The 26,226-nt window shown below is 38.8% G+C and overlaps 1 protein-coding gene across 2 annotated transcripts; it reads right to left on the reverse strand.

Moving 5' to 3' along the window:
- Window positions 1–7,746: 7,746 nt before the first annotated feature.
- LOC308615717 (dmX-like protein 1) lies at window positions 7,747–26,057 on the reverse strand. Of its 2 annotated transcripts, XM_081231368.1 has the most exons (4): window positions 25,493–26,057; window positions 12,026–12,151; window positions 9,080–9,151; window positions 7,747–7,823 (listed from the first exon to the last, which is right to left on the reverse strand). In XM_081231368.1, the coding sequence occupies exons 1-4, from the start codon at window positions 25,577–25,579 to the stop codon at window positions 7,776–7,778; spliced, it is 333 nt and encodes a 110-aa protein (XP_081087494.1). In that variant the 5' UTR covers window positions 25,580–26,057; the 3' UTR covers window positions 7,747–7,775. The 2 variants fall into 2 exon arrangements, with proteins under 2 accessions (XP_081087494.1, XP_081087493.1); XM_081231367.1 differs by lacking the exon at window positions 7,747–7,823 and having other exon boundaries at window positions 8,848–9,151.
- Between the last annotated feature and the right edge of the window lie 169 nt (window positions 26,058–26,226).

The raw sequence follows: 26,226 nt of genomic DNA on the forward strand, positions 1-26,226 counted from the left end.
CCTAGCTGACTTTTCAAATGCTGTGTTTCTTTGATTCACTCTCACGTACTGATCTGCTACTTAAGAAGAGGGTCTCTTCTCATAAAGTGAGAACAGTCGTTTTCTAATCCTTGGGTTGGGTGGAGTTTTTAGTGGTCGTACTCAGTTTGTTAGTTATATTTACTTTTACGTATGCTTAGCTCTAAATTTAATTTATATGGCTCTTGTGACTATTTTTAGATCTTCTTTTTTTCTTATTTTCTTTTACAGTTTCTAATTTGTTATCGCCAGTGTAGAGGAGCCTGATTGATTTTTAAACTGTATTGATCTTGTATGTGTGTGCTTTGTTGAACCGTCTTCTTCGTTCCTGCTAGTTTATCTGTGGGTTCTTTTGGGTCTCCTAGATAAATGAGCATATTAAATGTAAATAATGTGTTCTTTAGATAAAGTTTATTTTCTTGCATCTCTCTATATAAAAGCAATATGTTGAATTGATTTAAATATTTAAATACTTACATACCTGTTATCACAATCTAACCTTCTTTATCTTCTCTTATTTTCTTCCAATCAATATTATGTTTTCAAGATTTATCCACGTGAATCCATATAGATCTAGGTCTTTGATTTTTGACCGTTTGGTATTATTTCATCACATGCGTATAGCATCATTTATTTTCCATTCAAGCATTATTGGACAATTGGATTGTTTCCCTCCCTTCTCTAGAACAAACAACGTTTCCTAGAATATCCCTGAAGATGTCTGACAGTCGAGAAGGGCCAGGCTGCCCGAAGGATTGCTACTTGCTTTTAGCCACGTTCCAACAGGCCATCTCCAGCCAGCAATTTGAAGCACAGCTGAAATGAAAACTCCCCCAAATGTGGAGGTCGTAGGAGCTTCCTAGAAGGTGGGAGGTTCATGATAGGCATCCTGCTGGGATCCCAGGGGAGTCTGAGCTGGCCTGAACCTCATCTTCCTCCTCCACCTCTCAAGAGAAATGTGGAGGAAAGAAGACTTCAAAACCTGTGAGTAGGCAGAGGGAGAGAGATTGGGGGCCGAAGCTGCAACTGAGGTCTTGGAGTGGGCTGTGAGGACGCAGAGCCTCTAGAGAGCCAGGCTCTGCCTTCTGAGCACTTCTCCCCTAAGGCTGCTCGTCATTCAGGTGATACCAGCCATATAGAGCCGACTCGGCCCACACTGTCACAGAAAGCCTTACCAGAATCTCTTCTTCTTCATACACTCTTGTGTCTGTTACTTGGCTATTGCCTTTGGTGCTCCACTGATGTGAAGCACAGTCGCCAGGGGATGGAGGACACTAGTGACCCATCTTGCTCTGTGGCCTCAGTCCACAGCTTGAGGGTAAGGGAAGAGGCCAAATGAAGGTCAAGAAGGAAAGATGGCGTTTGAAGAGAAGACCTGAGTTAAGGGTGTCTTCTCAAGGCTTGATGAATGAAATGTAGCTCCAGTACCTGAAGTCCTGCTTGTTCTCAAGGCTGACCACGGGGCTGGGTGGGCTGGGTGCACTCAGTGAAGGAACCGTATACACTTAGTATTTCCTTGCTTGCTCACACTTGCCCTCGTCTGATACACACTCTGCAAGACTGATCTTCCCCTGAAACAACTTTCCACCTGCCACTGTCATCTCGTGAACATTTGCTTCCCCTTCCTAGTGTCCCCCTAGAATGCCATTGCCGCCAATTCATAATTTGATAATCATGCTTCTTACCATAGTCTCAGCAACTTCTGATAAATTTTATTCACTTTATTCCATAGTCTTCACACATCAGTAATCTTCCTTAACTTCCTAGCTGCAGGTTAACCCATTCGGAATCATTTCTTTTTCTTTCTCTTCTTTGGCAAATCCCTTCTATCTTTTAAGGTCTTTTTCTTGTCTCTCTACCATCCTGCCTTCCTGAACTTCTTTTTTTTCCGTTTAAGTAACCTTTCAATCTCCTTCCCCAATTTCCTCATAAACATTGAGAGTTTATTCCTCACACGTTAGAGAGCGGTTTATGAATGGCCACGCATAATGGACTCAGAATGAGTTGGCACCCCCGAGGTACCTGTCTTGCTGGGGAGCCACAGGTGGAGGGCTGGCTGCTGGACACATGTTTGCATGGAGTCAGGCTGAGTGGCCTCAGGGTGTTTGCTCTGCACTTGTGTGTGTTTCTCCCTAGTTGGTTTCCTTGTCCAGCCACCTGTGACCTCCCTCCATCCAGCCCAGGGAATCCTTCTCATCACAGGGGTAGGACGTTTGTCTCGTTTTCCATCACATCCTTTCCCCAAAGTTTGGTTGTGAGTTGCTCCCATTCCAAAGACCTTTCCTCTTTGAAGAGAAGAGAGAAAATCTTTTCTCTCCTTTCCTCTCACTTCACTTCTGCTCTAGTATCTCCTCCGTCCAGAATGGCCCCCTGACTCAAATGGGTGTAGATCCGAAGATGGCAAGAAATGCCAGCAATTCTGAAGTAATAATACGGATGTATCAGGAACACTTGAAAACCTTTATCCCGCCACATTCAAAAAAATTGCACTTCCAGTGTATTCAGAGTCTCAGTGTAGAAACACAAATGATGTAGAAGTTGAATGACACTCAAGTTTTTCTTTCCTCCTTTCCTGATTTATTCTAATCCTCCAAGTTAACATGATTAACTATCTGTTATGTAACCTTTCAGACATTTTCTACACATGCACACTTTTCTTTTTCTCACATAAGAGTGTGAACTAGGTCACTTTCAACATGCTGTGATACTGTGATTCACTGTCTCCCACCGAGTCGTCCACTGATAAAGTAATCTGTTTCATGGAGAAATACGTCCAATAGCTAATAGCCAATGTCTGTGGAGTGCTTGCTCTGTGTCGGTTTCTTGTAACTACTTTACAGATCTTTTGTACAAGGTACCCATGGACCAGGTACAATTATAACCCCCAAGTGACAGATAAGTGCAGATAAGTACAAATAAATACAGAGGCCAAGTGACTTGCCCAAGACACTGGAGCAAATCAAAATCCATGCCTCTGTAATCATTTTGCTCTATTGCCTCTGTCTGGGAGGCTTGATGATTTGGCAAGTAAAACCTTAAATATCATGTTCCATTTTTATATCTCTGACACAAGCGTGGGGCTGTGATACGGGGTAACTAACCTGACTACTTTTGAAAACCCTTATGCACCTGGATGAAAGTAAGCCAGGGACTGCAAGCTCTAGATTTAAGGTTTCCTAGCAACTTTTAAAAAGAGCTTCTTGAATGCAATTTATGTAATGTCAAGTCTAGGATGTAGTCCAGATAGTAACAGAAAAATGGAGATATGTAGAAAACTAGTTCAAGTTGACAAGTATTGGGAGTGTAGTAGTTTTGGGGCCAGCATGTAGACCACAGGAGAACTTGCTGTTTCCATCCCAAAGGGAAGAGCCCTACGTTGCAACTGCCAAGGTCCCTGGGGCAGCAAGTGTGTTCACTGCTTAGTAAAGAAGCATCCTCAGTTTGATAGAATCATATGGGAGCCTTACATTTGGTTAGCCGTTCTACATTCTTGATGTAATGATATTTTCAGGGTGTGGGAGGGTATCAAGCTCTGAAAATACCCTTGGAGAGATTTGCTTATTAAGTTTGGCTTTTTCAGTCTCCCTACTACTTCTTTACTAAGCACCAGGAGGTTTCCTTCACTTTTCAGAACCATGTTGTTTTTCCCTTGTCTAATGAACTTTGAAATACTTTTGGATGAGCTATTAAATTTGGGAAAAAATAAACATCTCTTTAAAACAAGGAAGATAATAACAATGACACGTAGAAAGAGCTCTAAAACAGAGAATATCCTCCATTATGGCTAATGACTGGGGGTGGAAAGTTCGTGCTCGCTGTCCAGGATGTAGAAATAAAAGCTGAGGAGGCGCTGAGGCATCCCCTGGATCTCTATAAGCCTCCATCATTTCTGATGAGTAGGGTTGACAGATAAAATATAGGCTGTTTAGTTAAATATGAATGTCAGAAAAACAACGAGTACATTTTGAAGATAAGTATGCCCCAAATAGTACATAGGATCTACTTATACTAAAAATAATGACTTATTATTCATGTGAAGTTCAAGTTTAACTGGGTATCCTGCATTTTTATTTAGTAAATCTGACAGCCCTACTGATGATCCACAATGGAGGCAGTTGAGGAGCGGTACATGCTGGCTCTCGGACAGTCAGGAATGGCTTCAGCAGATCCAGGTACAGTATGAAATTCTTTTTGGAGGTAGCTCAGAAGCCATGGCCAGCCCTTGACTGCAAGTACTGCCTCGGGTTTCCCTGAGGTGGGGTAAACCGTCCTCTTAATGGCCTTTTGGTAAGTCTGGAAGACCATATCCAAGGGGAGCCCCAAAGTCAGTTTCATCCTCACAACCATGTTTCCAATTCCTGGAATTGGCTGCATGTGACTCACAAGAGATAAGGAGGTTTGTGAAAATTGGGAGTGTCATAGCTTGAACCCTTTGTAGGTAAAGTTTTGGTGTTCTGAGAGTTTTAACAGGAGCAATGTGAAAGACTCCAGGTCCCCGGGTAGATAGAAATAATCCTGTTCTACTTCTGTGTATGGGACAAGTCTGTAGTAGCTCACAGAGCAAATATCTGGTCTTAGAAAGACTGATCCAAGCTTGGATGTTTCTGGTGACAAGGCAAGGTCGTGAGTTTGAAGTTCACCTTTTATGGTTGAGGAGACAATGAAGTTGTCAGAAGGGCAATCGTGGAGGAGACGTTGGCTTCATCCATTGTGCAGGCTTGTGTATGTGGTTCTATGTAGATTGTGTTTCAAAGGTGGAGCTTGTTTACAATTACGAACACTCTCTGACGTGCTTTTTGGACCTTCATTCCCAGAGCAAGAGCAGTGCCGAGGCCCTAGAAATGCCATGGATACTCTGAGCTGTCAGTGGCATTTCCCAGGTACTGTTCCCTTGGTGCTGCTCCTTGAAATGTCCAAAGGGATTATCATCTGTTTTGTGGCCGGTCCTAGCATTGTGAAAGGAAGCTGCTGCACCGGGCTCAGAGGATTTCGGCTGTGGTGGGAGGAGGAGGAGGAGTACTACGACTATAAATTGTATCACACCATATCTATTACATCTTGAGAGTGGGCTTGGGGGGTTATGAAGGGGGACTTTTATTGTACTTTTATACATTGTCCCCTTGAAAATAATTCAATTTTTAAAAATTAGTTAATTTATTTTGGGCTGCATTGGGTCTTTGTTGCTGCTAGCGGGCGTTTTCTAGTTGCAGTGAGCGGGGGCTACTCTTGGCTGTGGTGCACGGGCTTCTCATTGCAGTGGCTTCTCTTGTTTGCGGAGCACGGGCCCTAGGCATGCAGGCTTCCGTAGTTGTGGCACGTGGGCTCAGTAGTTGTGACACACGGGCTCTAGAGCGCAGGCTCAGTAGTTGTGGCGCACGGGCTTAGTTACTCCGTGGCACGTGGGATCTTCCCAGAACAGGGCTCGAACCCATGTCCCCTGCATTCGCAGGTATATTCATAACCACCGCGCCAGCAGGGAAGCCCAATAATTCAGTTTTTTATAAAGAGAATATTCCTAATATTCTTCCAAAAGTTTAAAAATACATAGTTGGATAACACTATGAAAAATTAACTGACACTTTTTTTATTATTTCTCTTTGCTCCCTGGATTTTTTTCCCCCTCCGGTCAGCTAGGCACTCTGAGTTCACTGCATTAGGAAGGTAAAGACTCAGCAGAAATGAGGGAGAAAAAAAGAAAATCCTCAGCTTTGGAATGTTCAAAACAGAGGCCACAGTAGAACAGGTGAGAATTCTGTGCACAAAAAATAAATCTCGTCTCAAATGTAACAAAGTATTCTTTGCACTGGGAGGCAGGAGAGGGAGGGAGGGAAGGACTGAAGGAGAGAGATCAGTGTGGCCAGGGACATGGAGACTGTGCTTGAGGACGATAGGCCCAGGAAGAGAATCAGAATCTGGGGAAGATTCAGCCTGCACGCGATCATTGCCTCCAGCCAGCATCCTCATCTCAGACCTCGGGAAATTCAGAGAGAGAGTGGGAGTAGGTCAGGAGGGCCACGGGCATAGTCTGTGTGGCAGGGGTTGTGGCCATTCCCTATTTGTGAGGAGTCCCCAGCAATTTGCAGGCCTCTTCTAGAAAATGCTGGCGGACGTCTCTAGTGCTTATGTGAAAGCTTGTTCACAAACCTTGAAAGATACAGATGTAGATGACAGATTAGATAGAAAAATGTAATTAACTAAAACCTCCAGGAAAGGTTTGGAAAATGCCCTTTATTGCATAGGATGTTCATATTGTCATATGATGTTAGACTGAGTGCCGGTCCCTTCATCCTCCTTCAGACCACGGCGTTCTGTCTGCTACTATCCCGAGGGTCCTTTCTTCTCCCTGGAAGGGATAAAACAAATGAGGTAGAACAGGAAGAGACAAGAAGCACTCCAAGCTCTGCTGGTCAGGGTTACCCTCCAGCGTTGCCTTAATGCTCAGAGCCACACATACCACAGTGAGCTTGGCTCCAGATCAACTACCACGCAACGAAGGTTCTGGAACACTTCCATATCTCGGGGAACCTCATTTCCACGTGACTCTCTTTCATATTCCCCTTTGTCACAGAAGGCTAGGCACAGTGGTCCAGGTGAGATCTCAGCTCAGGCCAAAGGCTCTCAGACCTCAAAGTTCCGGTCCTGCAAGGGCCCCTGTCCTCTCTTCAGACCACTCCTGGCTCTCTCTGCCGACAAGGAGCTGCTGGTGGTACGTCCTCTAAGAGTTGAGGCCCATCGTGCAGACCCTGAGAAAATTCCTAGGAAAAGGCTCCACCTTCTTGTCGAAGTCAACAGAGCTCAATTCCTTTGGAAGTGCTGGGTGTGTCCCAAGTTGATGCAACTGCAGAGCCATTAGGTAAACCAGCACATGTGTGCGGCCCCTTCCCTTAGACTCCTCTGGGCCCTCGTGACATAGGCTCAGAAGAGTGCCAGCCTCAAGCCTTACCTCTTCCAAGGCCACACCGTCTCCAGGATCTTCTGTCCCATGAATCTCAGTTGCTGTGTGGAACTCAAAAGAGAGAAAAGACCCTGCCTCCAGGGTCTCTTCGGGCTGGGGCCTTCTAGCTTCTCTTCCTCGTCCTCGTCGTCCTGCTCGTCCTCCTCGTCCTCCTCGTCCTCAGAGGTGGTCTTGGGTTCCACACTGCCCTCCTCCTCAGGGGTGCTCTCGGATTCCACATAGCCCTCCTCCTCAGCGGTGCTCTCGGATTCCACATTGCCCATCCACTGGGCGATGTTGAGATGAAAGACACGGCAGCTGAAGCCCTCCAGGATGCCGAACTTCACGTGCTGCTGGAGGATCTCCAAGGTGGGCAAGACCCGGCAGCAGGCCATGCACCTGAAGCCGGTCTCCATGGTCACCATCCAGTCCGGTGTCTTGGCCCTGGGTGTCTCCTGGACTGCAGGTGACCCTGATGGGCTGCCTGGCTCTGCCCTTTCCTCATACTCTTTCTCCTCCCCAGTGGGCTCACTGTCAGATAGGAGGCTTTCCGTGCACACATCAGAAGAGGGGTCAGTGGCTACTGTGCACACATCCTCAGGAAGGATCACTTCTTCTATCGACAGCTGCTTTTCAGGCAACTCCAAGGGTTTCTTTGTCTTCCAGGAGACAGCTACACCCTTGTTCACTTGTACCTGCATGTAGTGTATTTTCATGCCCCTTTCCTCTTTGTCTGGGTGCAGATTGTTCTTACAGGGTGAGGAGGGTGAGGAGGAGACACAGTGTGATGGGGGAGCGGTCTCTCCTTCTTCCTGATCCTGGGCTAGGGGTGCTGTAGGCTGGGCAGTGTCTCGATGTGATCTCCGGATTCCTGAAAAAGGAAATTAAAGCCATAATAACATGCATGGGCCATGCCGGAAGCTGAGGGAGCAGGTGTGGTAGACGAGAGAGGGACATTTGCATGACGTAGCTATGTCGTGAGCTTGGTGTCTGTTGGCCGTAGGACGGAGCGGTGTATCTGGTGTCATCTGTGGGCTTTTCATGTGCGTGTGGGGGGATACTGGAGCGGTGTCTGTATACAGGAGTGTGGAGTATGGTGGTGAGGGCTGTGGTATGTGAGGGATGCGGCTGGATGCGTGTACGACGAGCAGTGTGAGTTTGGGAATATCGGTGGTGCATTACTTGTGGAATGGGGCTGTGGTGCTTGGGGTTTCTGTGTGCTCTGAGAAGGGCTGTGCCTGGAGGGCGGATGTATGTGTGACAAAGCGAAAGAGAGGCATGGACATATATACACTACCAAACGTAAGGTAGATAGATAGTGGGAAGCAGCCGCAGAGCACAGGGAGATCAGCTCATCAGCTCGGTGCTTTGTGACCACCTGGAGGGGTGGGATGGGGAGGGTGGGAGGGAGGGAGATGCATGAGGGAAGGGATGTGGGAACAGATGTATATGTATGACTGATTCACTTTGTTATAAAGCAGAAACTAATAAAAAAAAAATGCAAAACAAAACAAAACAAAAAAAAAAGAGCATCTAAACACCCAAGAAATCCACTACATAACCTCAATATTTATAAAGTTTTAACCAACTTTCAGGAACTATTTCTGAATATAGTTTCTTTATTAAAAAAAAACATTCACTGACCCGCTAACAATTATTACATGATATAGTAAGTGCAAGAAAGTAAGTTCAGGGGGTAGGTTAAGACTTTGCAATTAAAACATGTCACTTTAAGAACAAAATATATAAAGCAGAAAAACTACATAAAAGTAGATCACAGAAACAAAGAAAAAGTGCCACATATGACTGGACAATGATGTTTGCCACTAGCAATAAAGTAACTGATAAGTTTCAAGTTTTTAACTCTTCAAATACTTAATAAAAGAAAAAAAATGATAGATGGAAAAAAGGAAAAGCATTTCAAGATAATTCATAAGCACAATTTAGTTTCATTCTACTTCAATGAAACATACATCTTTAATAAGGAAGTGGCATTTAACATGTCTTTAATTACAGTGTATAATTTATACTGATTTATGTGATCACTCTAATTTTGTACTCTTAAAAATGCTATCTTTTAATACACAACACATTTTCATTTCTAAAAGAAAAAGATGAATTACTGACCAAATTTTTCTTTTGCTTCGGTAGGCTAACTGGTTCAAAAACAGATATAACATTTCCATAGGATGCTGCAATCTTTTAAAAAAGAAAAAAAGAAAGAAAACTTACGGATATGTTAACTTACTTATGAATCAAAAGAACAAAAGAAATTAATAGTATAACTTAAAAAATACCCAACACAAAATTTCTTTCACCAATACTTGAGAATGTCAGTTTTGGGGACTACCATATCTGGATCACAATCCCAGTGCTGTCACTGTGTACCAGCAAGTTAAGCTCTCTGAACCTTAGTTTCTATCTATATTTACAGTATGTATAATATGATCTTCCTAATAGGATTATTTTGAGGGTTGAAATAACATTTGTAAAGCATCTGGTAAAGAATTATCTATATAAGATGCATAGTAAATGTTAATTCCCTTCCTCACAGAAGAAAATGTATTGATGTATTCCTTGTCAAGTACAGAATATGACATGACTTAAAAATCAAGTTTTTAGGTTATCTGTCTTCAAAGTTCAGAATTCTGTCAGTGTATATTTAACTTTTTAGAAGTAAAACTTAGATCTATTCCTTTGTAAACCCTCTAAGGAGTATATTTTTTCAATATTCTATTTTATTTGAGTACCTTTCAAATATTTACTCTTATATCAATGAAGCATACCCTTGCTGGCTCTGTTTTATAAGGTAGCTACTACTATAGCTTGAGTGAGTCATAAATGAAGAATATTAAAACATCAGAAATCAGATAGATATATAGATAGAATGAATGATCGGGGATAAAAATAAGAACACATAATCTAGTGAAGACAGAGTAAGAAATGAGGATGTAACACACATATGGAAAAAAAAAACTTTCAATGGATATTTTAAGGTGTTCTGAGGAGATCTTAGAAGGTAGAAATCATCTGCAGTGACTTCACCTGGGAGTATTTAGTTTGCGCCTTTAAATGTGAATAGGATTTCAAACTGCAGTGAGTGTTCAATTTTAGAAATAGGGCATAGTATGAACACAAGTGTAAATTTTTTTTTTTTAATATTTATTTATTTGGCTGCTCCGGGTCATAGTTGCGGCACGTGAAATCTTCGTTGCCACGTGCAGGATCTAGTTCCCTGACCAGGGATTGCACCTGGGGCCCCTGCATTGGGTGTGTGGAATCTTAACCACTGGACTACCAGGGAAGTCCCCACAAGTGTAAATATTATAAGAGGTAAAGTATGTTGGGAGGTGACTGACCATCAGCCCAGGTAGAAGAGAGAAATAATGGACATGAGGCCAAAAAGGCAAATGTGAGTGGGTTAAATAAGGTCTCAAACCAAGGTGAACAATTTGAACTTTTCTAAGTTCATGGGAAACAAAGAATGGTTTTAAGCAAATGAATAACAAGTCAAATGCAGATGAATTTTCTTAGGAAAATTAATCTGGCAGTACTACAAATAAAAAAACAGTAATGATAAAATATTGATGCCTATGGTATCAAGAAGCATTTCCTTCTAAAAGGTAAACAGAAATCCCAAGTACCAAAATCTACAAATTTTCGTCTCGATACCTTAAGGAATCATTTGAGTATACTGTTATCTGTGAAACAAAGGAAATTTACCCTTTATTAGAATAATTATAAAACCAAATGACCTCTTCATTCTAACCTGGATTTCATGTAATATAGCTTATTAAAAGATAACTCATATTGAAAATTACTAAAATTAGATTTCCAACATTAACAAGCCCTATGTGAATCTAAATGGTATAAGTAAGTTTTTATATACAATCAAGATTACAGAACTACAGAGCTAGGAGGTCAAACATGAAGAGAAAGGGAAAAAACTCTAAAGGATTTTTAGCATTCCATAATAAAAATCACTTTTGTAGTACAGTGAGAATGAAAGGCATGAACAAAAGAGAGACAGATGAAATACCTGTAACTCTACTGAAAGGAAGGAACATAGGAATAACAAAAAGAACAGTAGTCCAAAAAGTAGGCAAAGACTACAAGAGCTGAAACTCCTTTGTTACGAGTATCTTTAAACTAGGTCCCAAGAAGTAACTTTTCAGAATGGCAGGCTTATTAGGAATGATTACATTAAAAAAAAATAAGGTTGGGCCCATTTTGATTTCTCACACAAAATGTTCTGGTAGAATCATAGCATCAAACAATATACATTAATTAAGTATCTAGCAGAAAAATTAAATTTGCATAGTTCAGCCTAGTCTAGCTGCAACTGTACCTAGGCCTGGTCATCCATGCCTACCTATATGGTGCTATATTAAGCTATATGCTATACTGCCTATAAGTTATAACTCTCCCAACTCTGGTACTATATAGAACCGTATTTAACCTGATGTTAAATCATATGCCCTGTTTCTTTTGTTTTTGTTGCTTTTTTACTTTCAAGGTAACTTTATACTTTCCATGTGTAAACAGAAGTTCAAATTAAATTTTTCATTTTTCTTATAGACTTGGGAGTAAATTATTTAAAAAATTATACAATTTATGTTCATTTTTGTACAAAGTTTATCTAGAAGTTACAAGGAGATAACTTACCTGTTTACAGACAAAAAAGGACTCTAACAAGAATTTCTTTTCAGGGTTTATTTCTAAATAGACTGAAGTTTATTGTCAGTCCTTTCCCTCAATCCAATCAATTTTTAAATAAGTAAGCTTTACACCTATTCTACAGGTAATAAATATTATATTTGTTTGTCAATTCATGGAGAAAACTATGCTATATTTCAAGATTATATGAGAACAGAATTCCTGACAATCTCTAAGATACATCTGAGTCAGGAATTTTGTTCTCTAGAGTGCATCTTAGAGAGCCAAAGAAATCTGTAGCTTCATTGTCTTGGAAACACAGCAAGTCTCTAATTCAATAGGAAATAGATACTTCAGAGACTATATTTACAAAAACCATATTCAAAACAAATCTCATATCACCACAAGATTACAAACCTTGCCTTGTTGCATTGAACAATCTACACATCCTACTTGAATATTTCCATGTTTAGCTCCTGGGATTATTTGCAGTCTTTCAAAATCACTTCCCAGTATAACAATGTCACATCCAGATGCATAAGCCTAAAAACAAACAAAAAAAAGAACAAAGTAAAATAAAAATGATAAAATTGTCAAGAAAATATTTATCATGTAGAACACTGGCGTTAAATATTATGTTTTAACAGACTCATTTTAAATATTTTTTAAGATCTTTATTATTTGAGAATATTCCCCTTTCCTCCCATATATAGTCCCATCAGTCAGTCCTTTCTGCAAAATATATACCAATTCCTTTCACTTTTTCCATCTCCACTGAATGCTACTGCCCTTATCTAAACTACCATAATCTCTCTCCTGCATTATTGTTTATACTCTGACTGCTTCCATTCTTGCTTCCCTCTAATTCCTTTCCACACACAGACAAGAATGATCTTGGAAAAATGTTTATTACACCAAGTAATTTTCCCTTCAATAGTTTCCTCATTGCACTTGGAATAAAATCTCAACTTCTTACCAATGTCAATGCCCTAAATGATTGTCCTAATTCCCCAAATCCATCTCAAGCTACTCTTTCATTCCCTCAATTGGCTCCTGCCCCTACATTGCCCTTCTTTCTGTTTCTTGGGCATAACAATCTTTTTCCACCTCAAAGTGGTTTACCTTCCTTCTATCTGCCTGGTCTTTGTCTAACTAGCTTCTTTTCAACATTCATGTCTCAGTTCCTGAATATACTCATATTGATCAATATTCTTCCCCCCTCCCCTAATTACTTTCCATCACACTACTTTTTCTTCTTCATAGCATATACCACGATTTGTAAATATCTTGCTTGTTATCCATTTCCATTACTACAAGTTAAGGTCCAAGATGAAAAGGTAGGGTTCAAGTTTATCTTGTTCTCTGCCCTTAGATCACAGGAGTTTCTTCCATTTAAGAGTACGTGGCTGTCGTCCTAGAAATTACATGCAGCATAATTCTGAAAATAAAATAGCTATCACAAACTGTTTTCCATCCTAAGTTCTTAAAATTTTAGTAATTCTTTACTTTCTCATCACTTTTGCACATATACATACACCTTACTTAATGTAAAAAATATTATACTTTATACTTCATGACCGTAATTCCTACCAAAGCCAAAATGGTTCTGTACAAGCTACCAAAAAATATTAGAAAAGGGACTTGAAAGAACATACAAATAAATCTGCTCACATTACCAACAAGAAAATGAGGCCCAAATCGGCTGACAACTTCTTAGTGGCAGAGTGGGCTTGAGAACTCTGATCTCTTGATTTTTGATCTAGTGCTATTTTGATGGCAGAACAGAACTTCCCTAATTAAGCATGCTTGTCTGGAATTTTCCTAAAAGGAATTAGGGGAAATCAAGTCTGTTTCTACTAGTGTCACACAGTGGAAAAAACTGGCTCAGTAAACAAACAAAAAACCTCATGATGGTCTGCTCACCTAGGTGTAAATATCCACAATAGGATCATAAGGCTTGTCACGAGACTAACAGCCAGAATAAATTCCAAAAACTAATTTATGAAAGATGTCATTAACAATACTCTAAAATACCTTAATATTTTAGAAACTGATTTTCTCCTGAATATTAAATGTTGATAAAATACTGATTGCCGCTGTTTACCAAAATACTGTATTAAATTTGGAATGTTTACAATGTAGATTTCCTCATCACTAAACAAAATTTTTTCAGTTTCCATTAACTAGAATATATATATATTTTTTTTAAAAAATGTGTTCATAACTTTGCCTTCTTTTTGTTTACCTGCAATTATCTATCTACTTACAGATATTGTGTTGCACCTATTTTTGTCAATCAGGACTCTAAGTTTTCCTGAATTGAGTCTACATGAATCCTGAAGTACCTCACAAAATTACTGTTTAATTCAACAAGTATTAAACATTTATAAACTTGATAAATGCAAAGTTACCTCAGAAATAAACATCTATCCCTATAGAAAGATGCCAACTTATAATACAAATAAACCTTGATCATTCAAAGACTTATCCAGTTCTGGATTACCCTTGTTCTTTTGCTGCTGCTATTATACTATCACTGCCTGTCAGTTAATTTTTCCTTAGTGACGGTACTAGAAGGTGCAAAACTATCTATCCCTAGTTTTGGTAAACTTTAAATTGAATAAAAATTATTGATCTTCATCTGGAATATTTCTGTCATTCAGTCCTCACTTTCTTCTTTCAGAGTTATAACTAATGGATGGCAATAAACTGGTAAATGGGGAAAAAAAAAAAAAAAGAATATAACCAGCTGCAGTTCACACTTCATCAGTTGACTGTTATCCTTGGGGCTTATAATAAAAAAACCTCCTGGTTTTCTTGACTACAGAATTTTAACTTTTATAGTTTACTTGACTGTATAATTAATTAAATATAAAATGCATTAAAGACTCAAACTATATTTGTGTTTTGTTCCATTTCTTAATCATTTTCAAGAGTGTATAAACATCTCCTTAAAAATCCTGCTGTGCACAGAATACTGGTTGAATAAACTGTGGTACATAGCCACGATGGAGTATTAAACAGCTATAAAAAGAATGAGGAAGAAATCTATGAACTGACTTGGAGTGATTTCTAGGGGATATTATAAAGTGAAAAAAAAAAAGTAGAAAAGAGCACATATGGCAATTTTTTGTGTGTAAGGAAAAAGGAAAATAAAATACATGTACCTGGCTTGCTACAAAAAGGAACAAAGGGAGAATAAAACTAGGGAAAAGTGAAGTTGGATACCTACAAAGGGGGAGAAGATGGAGTGGAAGCAAAGAATAACACTTCTGGGTATAACTTTTTATATACTTATGACTTCTTTTTAAAATTGAAGTATAACTGACCTACAGCACTCTGTTAGTTCCAGGTGCACAACACCGTGATTCTACATTTCCATACATTATGAAGTGATCATCATTAAGTCTAGTTAGCATGTGTCACCATACAAAGGTATTACAGTATTATTGACTATATTCCCCATGCTCTACATTTAATCCCCATGACTCATTTATTTTGTAAATGGAAGTTTCTATTTCTTAATCTCCCTTACCTATTTCACTTATCCCTCCCACCTCCCCCTTCCCTCCCCTCTGGCAACCAAGTTTGTCCTCTGTGTCTATGAGTCTGTTACTGTTCTGCTGTTTGTTCATTTGTTTTCTTAGATTCCACATATAAGTGAAATCATACGGTATTTGTCTTTGTCTGACTTACTTCACTTAGCATAATACCCTCCAGGTCCACACATATTATCACAAATGGCAAGATTTCACTCTTTTTTTATGGCTGAGTAATATTCTACTGTGTGTGTGTGTGTATACATGTATACACACACACACACACCCCTTTATCCATTCATCTACCAGTGGACACTAGTTATGACTTTTGAAACATGTTAACGTCATACATATTCAAAAAATTGATTTAAATCAATCAGAATGGGGGGGAGGTGAAACAAAGGAACTAAGTACATTTCAAACAAATACTATATCTACACTGAAAGAAAGAAGGCAGAAAGGAACTAAGTAACTTATGAACACAGAATTTGACTATATGTTTGCAGCCTTGGAGAGTGAGAAGGAAAAAACTAGTCTTCCTCCCGTGTTTCTCCTTTGCTCTCACATTATTACCACATTCACAACACTTCTGACACCAGATGTGTGGGGGTTTTAATCACACCAAGCAAGCAATTCTGTGACACCAACTGAGTATCCTACAATTTAACTCAGTCCTGACACTATCTACCTGGAGATAGCATCAGATTCCACAAGTTAAGGGCTCAGCCTTAACTGAGACTGCCCTCCACTTCAGATGCTAATCACAAGCAGTAGGTCCTCAGATTACCCACAACTTCTGTCCCAGTCAAAGGTTCCCATGACCTCTTCCCCCTTGGATTTATTTGCTAAAACAGTGCAGAGAACTCAGGGAAACACTTATGTTTACCAGTGTGATAAAGGATACAGATAAACAGCCAGAAAAAGAGATGGGGCGGGGAGGGGGGCACTTTTTTGTGCTTTCCTCTATCGTTCATTCACTGTAGTCATCTGAGCCTAGTTTTTCTTTTTGGCAGGGCCAAATGCGAAGTGCTTTTCACTGGTATCCCATTTAATCCTCACAACAAATCCTGTGAGATATTTACTCTCATCAATCCATTTTACTGATAAGGAAACTCGAACTTAGACTGAGTAATTGGCTCAAGTCTCAGAGCTAGTATCAGACACAAATGAGACTGAAAGCAAGTTATAACTAATGGGAAAGAACATACTCTTACTCCTTCTGCTATGCTGCCATACAATGCCTTATAAATAAACATGATGTGAATTTAATAACTGTTCCCTAATTTCTTCCTATAATTAAAAATGACTTCTTTGGATGTAAAGCAACCAGAATTCCCATAACTGCTGATACAAATGTAAAATAAAATGGTGCCACTACTTTGGAAAGCTAAACACAGGCACACTCAATGATCCAGCAATTCTACCTCTATGTTTATACCCAACAGAAATGTGTCTATATGTACACTAAGAGACATGTACAAGAACATTCATAGCTATTCATAAAAGCTCCGAAGCAGAACAAACTCAAACATATAATAGAATGCATAAATAAACTGTAGTATATATATTTTAAATGGATAGCCATCAAGGACCTACTGTATAGTACAGGGAACTCTGCTCAATATTCTGTAACAACCTAATTGGGAGAACAATGTGAAAAAGAATAGATACTTATAACTGAATCACTTTGTTGTACACCTGAAACTAACACAACATTGTTAATCAACTGTACTCCAATGTAAAATAAAAAGTTAAAAAAAATACTGCAGTATAATCATACAATGGAATACTATAAAGCAATGGTTCTCAAACTCTCTGGTTTCAGTAATCCTTTGTACACTTAAGGAAATACTGAGGACAACCACCCTAGCTTCCCCCTCCCCAAGAGCTTTAGTTTGTGTGGGTTATCACTATCAATATTTACTCTTTCACAAAACTGAGAAAATATAATACACTAATTGATAAGGTAATCAAAACTTCCCAACAAATAAAAGCCCAGGACCAGTTGGCTTTACCAGTGAATTCTACCAAACATTTAAAGAATAATTAACACCAATCCTTCTCAAACCCTTCCAAAAAACTGAAGAGGCCATTTAACAAGGCCAACATTACCGTTATACCAAAGCTACACGAGGCACTATAAGAAAAGAAAATTATAGGCCAATTTCCCTGATGAATATAGATGCAAAAATCTTCAACAAAATACTAGCAAACTGATTTCAAGAGCACATTAAAAAGATCTGATACCGTAATCAAGTGGGATTTACCCCTGGGATGCAAGGATGGTTCCATAAAGGCCATATATGACAAGCTTATAGCTAATATACTCAATGATAAAAAGCTAAAAGCTCTCCTCTAAGATCAGGAAAAAGACAAGGATGCACACACTCCCACCGATTCTATTCAACATAATATTGTAAGTCCTACCAGAGCAATTAGGCAAGAAAAAGAAATAAAAGGCATTCGAATCAGAAAGGAAGATGTAAAATTGTCTGTTTGCAGAAGACAAGATATTACATATAGAAACCCTAAAGACTCCACCAAAAAACTGTTAGCACTAATAAATGAACTCAGCAAAATTGCAGAATACAAAATCAACATACAAAAATCAACTGCATTTCTATATGCTAACAATAAACTATTCGAAAAAGAAATTAAGAAAATCCAATGTATAATAGCATCAAAAAGAATAAAATACTTAAGAATAAATGTAACCAAGGTGAAAAGTCTTATACACAGAAAACTATAAGACATTGATTAAAGAAACTGACAACACAAATAAATGAAAAGACATCTTCTGTTCTTGGACTGGAAGAATTAATATTGTTGAAATGTCCATACTACACAAAAACATCTATAGATTCCATGTAATCTCTATCAAAATTCCAGTGGCATTTTTCACATAGGGAAAAAAAATTCTAAAATTCACATGGAACCACAGAAGACCCCAAATAGCCAAAGCAATCTTAAAGAAAAACTAAGCTGGAAACATCACATTTCCTTATTTCAAACTATGTTGCAAAGCTATAAAAATCAAAACAGTATGGTATTGGCATAAAAAACAGACACATAGGCCAAAGGAACAGAATCATGAGCCCAGACATAACCCACACATATATGGTCAACTAATCTTTGACAAAGGTGCCAAGAATATACAACAGAGAAATGACAGTTTCTTCAATAAAGTGATGCTGGGAAAACTGTATATCCACATACAAAAGAATAAAATTGGACCCTTGTCTTACATCACACACAGAAATCAACTCAAAAATGGATTAAAAACTTAAACCTAAAACCTGAAACCGCAAAACTCCTAGAAGAAAACATAGGGAAAAAGGCCCTTGACAATTAGTGATGACTTTTTGGACACCAAAAGCACAAGCAACAAAAGCAGTAATAAATAAGTAAGACTACATTAAAATGAAAAGCTTCTGCACAGCAAAAGAAACCACCAACAAAATGAAAAGGCAACCTAAAAATGGGAGAAAATATTTGCAAACCTTATCTGACAAAAAGTTAGTATCTAGGGCTTCCCTGGTGGCGCAGTGGTTGAGAGTCTGCCTGCTGATGCAGGGGACACGGATTCGTGCCTGGGTCCGGGAAGATCCCACATGCTGTGGAGCGGCTAGGCCCGTGAGCCATGGCCGCTGAGCCTGCACGTCTGGAGCCTGTGCTCTGCAACGGGAGAGGCCACAACAGTGAGAGGCCCGCATACCGCAAAAAAAAAAAAAAAAAAAAGTTAATATCTAAAATATATAAGGAACTCATATAACTCAATACCAGAAATGAACAATCCAATTAAAAATGGACAGAAGACTCAGATATTTTTTCAAAGAAGACGTACAAATGGCCAACAGGTACATGAAAAGATGTTCAACATCACTGCTCATCAAGGAAATGCCAATCAAAACTGGATGAGATATCACTTCATACCCATTAGGATGCTATCAACAAAAAGATAATAGATAAGTGTTGGTGAAGATGTGAAGAAAGGGAATCTTTGTGCACCCTTGGTGTGAATGTAGATTGGCACAGCCACTGTAAAAAACAGTATGGAAGAGTCCTGAAAAAATTAAAAGCAGAACTACCATATATTCCACCAATCCAACTTCTAGGATTATATCCAAAGATGATGAAATCACTGTAAGAGATAGCTGCACTCCCATATTCATTTCAGCATTGTTCACAACAGCCAAGATATGGAAACAACCTAAGTGTCCATCAGTGAATGAATGGATAAAGAAAATATGTTTTACACACACCCACACACACAAACACAAAAGAATACTATTCAGTCATAAAAAAGAAGAAAATTCTGCCACTTGTGACAACCTTGCGGGCATTAGGCTAAGTCAGACAGAGAAAGACAAATAATGTACATATGTATCCCACTTATATGTGGAATATAAAAACACTGTACTAATAGAAACATTGTACTAACAGAATAGAATGGTGGTTGCCAGGGGCTATGGATGGGGGAAATGGGAGATGTTGGTCAAAGGATACAAACTTTCAGTTATAAGATGAATAAGTTCCAGGGATCTAATGTACGGCATGGTGACTATAGTTAACAATATTGTATTGTACAGTTGCAAGTTGCTATTAGAATAAAGCTTTAATGTTCTCATCATAACAACAACAAAATGGTAATTATGTGAGTTAAAGGATATGTTAACTAACCTTATTGTGGTAAAGATTTCACACAATATATGTGTATCAAATCATCACATTGCACACCTTAAACTTACACAATGTTCATGTAAACTGTATGTCAATAAAGCTTGGGGGGAAAAATAGAGAGATGAATCTGTACAGAAAATTCAAACTGGATATCATGCAAAAATCACTTGAAATAAAACATATCTTCTTATGGATATTTTTAATCTATTTTTAATAGATTAATAGATTATTAAAATTAATTCAATCTCTAGAGTTTATACAACATGATGAGTTAATAAGCATGGAAATACACCAAATGAAACCAGGAAAACAAACTTTAATTCAAAATGGGCTCTGCACCCAAAGGTCATAGCAGCACTATTTACAACAGCCAAGACATGGAAGCAACCTAAGTGTCCATCAACAGATGAATGGATAAAGATGTGGTATATATATACAATGGAATATTACTCAGACATAAAAAAGAATGAAATATTGCCATTTGCAGTGACATGAATGGACCTAGAGAATATCATACTAAGTGAAGTCATAGAGAGAAAGACAAATATTGTATGATATTACTTATATGTGTAATCTAAAAAATAATACAAATGAATCCATATATAAAACAGAAACAGACTCACAGACATAGAAAACAAGCTTATGGTTACCAAAGGGAAAAGGGAGGGGGGCAAGTGATAAATTAGGAGTATGGAATTAACAGATACAAACTACTATACATAAAACAGATAAGCAAAAGGATTTACTATAATACAGGGAACAATATTCTTGTAATAACCTATAATAGAACATAATCATATATATGTGTGTGTGTGTATACACACACACACGCGCGCACACATATCTCCAAATCACTTTGCTGGACACCTGAAACCAACACAGTATTACGAATCAACTGTACTTCAATTTTAAAAGTCAATCAATGTAAGTCACACATAAACAAAATAAAGAAGAAAAATAAACAAAATGGGCTGTGTGTGATTTTAAAATAATCCATCTTTACTAAATTCGTAAATAAAAATAACCCATCTACCTGGTTTTAAATAAAAACCTAAGATGTAATACTATACATAACTTTCTAAACCAAGATCTAAAACTAGTTTTATAGATTTTTTCCAAAATAAATTGTTCTGAAAAATTCATTTCAAGGTGCCCTATTACTATCAAAACAATAAGAACAGCACTGGTTTATCAAATAAATTGCCACACTACCTAAGCTTCAAAATTAATATGTATATATTGTAATTGGTACACTAGCTGCTTCTCTCAAAAGATCTGTAATCAGAATAACCTATTACTAAGCAACGAAAATTAAATTGAGAAATGAAAATCCTTTTACTAGGCATATATAATATTGGGTTTACTAACTTTGAGACCAAACAAGGTGCAAAGAAAGAACTGAGTTCATATGTGTGCTTTCAAGCATACAACTGAAACATGATTTTTAACTTTAAATTTGGCAGACAACCTTCTCCAATATTCAAAAATTACCCAAGGCTGCAACAGTCAGCATTCTAATTTGGAAATCCTGTGATTTCTGTACAACACTTAGATTTCCTGTTTTCACTGTTTTGTTTTAACCAACCACACCAGGTAAATATCCCAAAGAATTTCTTCCTGGTATACTTCCTGGTTAAATGAGTTATGTTTGGCATGTTGTAATTAACGTTATTCTCATTTTTTTAAACACAACATTAAGAATTCGTATTACTTCAATAATTTTAAAGGTACGTTAATACTATTTAAAACATAAAATTTTAAAATAGGCTAAATATTTAAAAAGAAGTCCAATTTGTACTCGTAATAGCATATGAGCACCACAAAAATCATTCTCTTTCTCCAGATACAAACAGTATCAAACTTTCCCCTCCTGTATCTCTCCATCCACAAACATTAACGTGCTTCTCCAAAAAAAGAACCTCCTATAAAGGTTTCCCTACAGTGAACAAAACAAAAAGTTAAACTAAAGGATGCTTACTATTACAGAAAGAAGGAGAATGCTAATTCAGCCTCCATTTCTCTACCAACACCCAGATAGCTGCAGTCAGTCTTTTGACTTCTAATCTGGGTCCCCTTGGCTGGGAACACAGAGTTGTCTAATACAAAAGGGAGTCCGGAGTTATTACATGTTTGTTATCCCTCGTATAACAAAGGCATTTGAATTCCAAACTAGAGACAACAAGTCCTAAATATTAACACAATCTGTCTCTTGGAAATTATCTCCCTTTCCAGTTCAGTAAAAACACAATTTCAACACCAAGTATGGATAATCTATTGTATATTAAAGCACATGTCACTAGCATGCACAGAAACATTAGAAAATCCAGATTCTAACTAACTATGCCTGTTTTTAACTTATTATTTGTCTTTTACAAATAAAATTTTTATTCTAAAAACAAAAGTTGTCAACAGATCAGGACCAGGTTGCTCATATACTTTCGCTCTAAAGACAGTATGAGATTAACAAGGGAAAAGGAGTGAGAGAAAAATTCATGTAAATAAAGAAAAATTAAAGAATTTTTGCTTTAGATATCTGACATCTCTCCTGGTTACTCACCTGATATTTATGGCAAAATGCGTAATAAATGACTTTGGAAAAAAAATTTTAAACTTTAATTGAAGTATTTTATTTGGACTCAAATCTAAATTATTAAAAACATTTTTTAAAAAACACAATTTTTAATTATATAGCAATAAGCCTTCTTTATCTATTAGTCATCAATTCAACCAGTATTTATCAAGCACTTTTTATGTGCTATGCATTATAATGAGTTTAGCCTTTATAATAACTGACATTTTTAAGGGTTTTACAGGTACTAAGCAATGAACTTAGCACTTTCTCATGTAACAACCCTATGAATAAGTTCTTTAGCCCCACTTTACGGATAAGAAAAAAAGAAATTCAAAGAATGTAAAAGAACTTGCCCACGGATACATAACTAACTATAAGGACTAAGTTGGACATCAAATTCAGGTAATGACTCTACTATTAGGTGACACCAGTACTTCAATCACTGTTCCAGGCACTCACAATGAAACTGTGGAAGACATACACAAGGCAAGACAGGTCACTAATGTAATGAAAGTGCAAATAAAGTGCTTTGAAAGTATAAGAGGAAAGGTCACTGCCTACTAGAAGCTTTCTTATTAAGAGAAAAGTCAAAATTGTTTGATGCCAGTTTAAGTAGTAAAAAAGTATCTAATACTTACATATACTAACTATATTAGTAATTTCATATTTTAAAATCAAGAATCCATGAGAAATGGCACTCAACTTCATTTCAATTTAAAACCTATCAGACTGTATTCAGAAAACAGGATCTCATCTCTTGTAATCTTTCAAAACAAGAACAAATAAGTTATCTGCAAACATGCAAAGAGATGAATTACGAATGTAAAGTCTGTCTTTAGAGAAGGCATAATGTAACAGGACAAACAAAGTAATTCTTCAAGTGGGCCTGCAAGAGGAAGATTTCACGTCCCTAGCTCAAGTAAAACTGGAATTTGGAGAGAGTTTTTTAGTCTGCACATACCATCTACCATTAATGTTTGCTCTCTTTCTATGAAAAGAAAAAGAAGCCAAAATCAAAAGAGGTTAAAAACAAAATTCAAGGAGTAAACAATAGATTCTACATTTTAGCAAAGACAGTAATTTCAAGAGAGATAAATTTAAGATGTATATAGTGTCCAGTAGACTGAGGGCAAGAAACTTGGTTTATAACGGAATATCAATTTAATGTTAGAGAGTCAGGGATGGATTAGCTGCAAAGGAAAAAAGGTGATCGTTAATAAACTATCACCAAAATTACAGAGACCTGGGATCTCTTTATACTAAATAACAACAAAATGTTTATTTTTACCTTATTTCCTGAGATCTGGAAGAAATCTACAGTAGGCTTGGTGGGAGATGATTAAAGCCTGGTCTATCGAAACAGACTCTAAAATTCAGTAGAACTGTGCAACAAGCTACATGATGGTGTAGGGTAGCCTTATCTTTGGTACATTAACTCATCTCTCCTTTAAAATAACAGAAGCATTCACCAAGATTTTATATACACTTAGAAGGATCATCTAGATGTATCAATAGGCCATCATATTGTATATGCTTTGAAGTTCATACCACTGCTTACACAGATTCTGAATGCCTTCTCAGAAAAAGCTGTTAGAACTTACATTTGAGGAAGCACTCATATAATTTTAGGAGATGGCAGAGAATGTAATGTTACCATCCTATAATCTCCCACTAGCAAAATCTTCTTAGGATGATCTTTATTTTCTAAATAAAGAAAGAGCAGTGAGCAGTGTTCAACTGCAGGGAGACTATGGTTGCCCACTGAGACCCTCAGAGTTCACTCTCCTCTTGAGCATTGAGGCGAGGTCAACATTTAGAATTAGAATCTCTAAAACTGCTAGTGTCAAGTGCAAGTTAAGGTGTGTATGAGTCACTCTACAGTGGAGGTACAGACTCTATTCGAAAGCAAAGTACTTGGTTGGCACAGATCTAAAAGCACAATTCAGGTATTAAATGCCTACGCCATGTTAAATAATGACTACTATTTTTTTCCTATTATTTATTCCGACTGATAAAGATGACCAAAAAAAGTCAAAATCGTTTGAGAAGAAAACCTGGGGCATCTATTAAGGTGTTTATTTTGTTTCACTTTTTTATGCAAAATTAAGTTTTAATCACAACTAAGAGATAGCTGTTCAAGTTGTAGCAAAAATCATGAGCGCTATACATATATTCAGATATAGGCTATCATGTGCAATACTGACTTATAGCTTGAAATTATTATAAAAACTATACTTAATTCTTTTAAAAAAACGCTATAGTTAAGGCAGAAAATGTCAATATGCTGGTAAGTAGCAAAAGTTTGGGGCCCTCTTCCTTTCACTATCTGGGGAAAACAAATGAAAAACAAGACACTTTCATTTAAACTTTAACCTGGAATTACCACTACACACCAAAGAGGAATTTTACTGAGAAACAGTAATGCAACTTTTAGTAATTAATGTGAACAATCTAAAATAAATATAAGCCTCCCAGGACTACTGAACTGTTACATATGGAATTCAAAGGATGGCAGGAGTGAACCATTTACGAAAAACAGTTTTTTCTTTCCAAAGTTATTCCCAGTGAATTTAAAGAAAAATAAGTGAAAAGCACTGTTTTCACTCAGCGCTAGTTGTTGACAGCTACCTGTTTTTAAGACACCCACTCTTTTAAACTACAAAGACACTTGACCTAAACTTAGAGGAAGAAATGAATCCAATCCCAACTATTCCTCAACTTGACAATTAGAGCCTATGGAGTGGGGCAATAAAAAGCCCCCCCACACATTACACACCAACGATTCTCGGATAAACGATTTTAGTAAACCTCCCCAGCCCAACGACGTCAGATTAAAAACTTTAAAAATCCTACAAAACATTTTAACTTCCGAGTTTAGCCTCTGTACATTAAGTAACTCAATGACCGAAGCGTTATTGCCTCCTTCGTTCTCAAAGGCCAGTTCCGCCGGCCCTAAGGAGCTGGGACCTCCGTAGGGGACACCCCGCGAGGGCGACGAGGCTTTCTCGGCCTCTGCCCGTCACTCTGGGCCGAGCCCGGCTGACTCAGGGGCGCGGACTCGCAACGGGCGACGCGGGAGCCTCCCTCACTCACCGTGAAGCGCTGGTCGCCGACGCTGCCCACGGAGAAGCAGTGGTCGCCGGGGTTCACAGCCCCGGTCAGCACCTGGTGCAGGTTCATGTCGGCGCCTTAATCCAGCAACGGATGTCGCGTCCGGCTCATGCCCGGGGTCAGCGGCCGCTTCCCTCCCTCTTTCCCTCACGGGCGGCGGCCGCTCTTGGGAGGAGACGACGGCAGCGCCAGGCGCCAGGAGCGGGAGCCGCTCAGCTGCGGCCCGCAGCTCATCCCGAGCCCCCGCGGGCGAGGCCCGGAGGGGGCGGACCGGCGAGCGGGCGGAGCGCCGCGCTCGTCCGCGCACCTGTCACAACCCGCGCGGGCCCAGGTGAAACTCGGGGTCGACCCAGCGGCCGCGACCCCGGGCCGACTCACCGGCCAGGAGGGACACGCCGTCCACAACACTTCCTCTGGGTTCTGGGTGGCTGGCCCGGACCGAACCCAAGCGGCGCAAGCAGCACCCGCTCGTCCTCGCCCCCCTGACCTGACTCTTCCCTGCTCCGGAGCCGGCCACCCCCACTGGCCTCGGCGCCTCTCTACGCGTCGCTAGGTCCCTTTGGCGGAAATATCGCGAGATTCTCGCGGCGAAAAGGAACACTGCGGGAAAGGGTTGACTTTTTTACCACAGTCTACAGAACGGCAAGTGGAAAACGCCTCTTCGAGTGAGATGTTGGCCAATCCAGAGATCCAGTCCACCTAAGGCTCCGCCCACT

This window comes from Mesoplodon bidens (assembly GCF_964165515.1).
Source record: "Mesoplodon bidens genome assembly, chromosome: 4".
Taxonomy (NCBI): Eukaryota; Metazoa; Chordata; class Mammalia; order Artiodactyla; family Ziphiidae; genus Mesoplodon; species Mesoplodon bidens.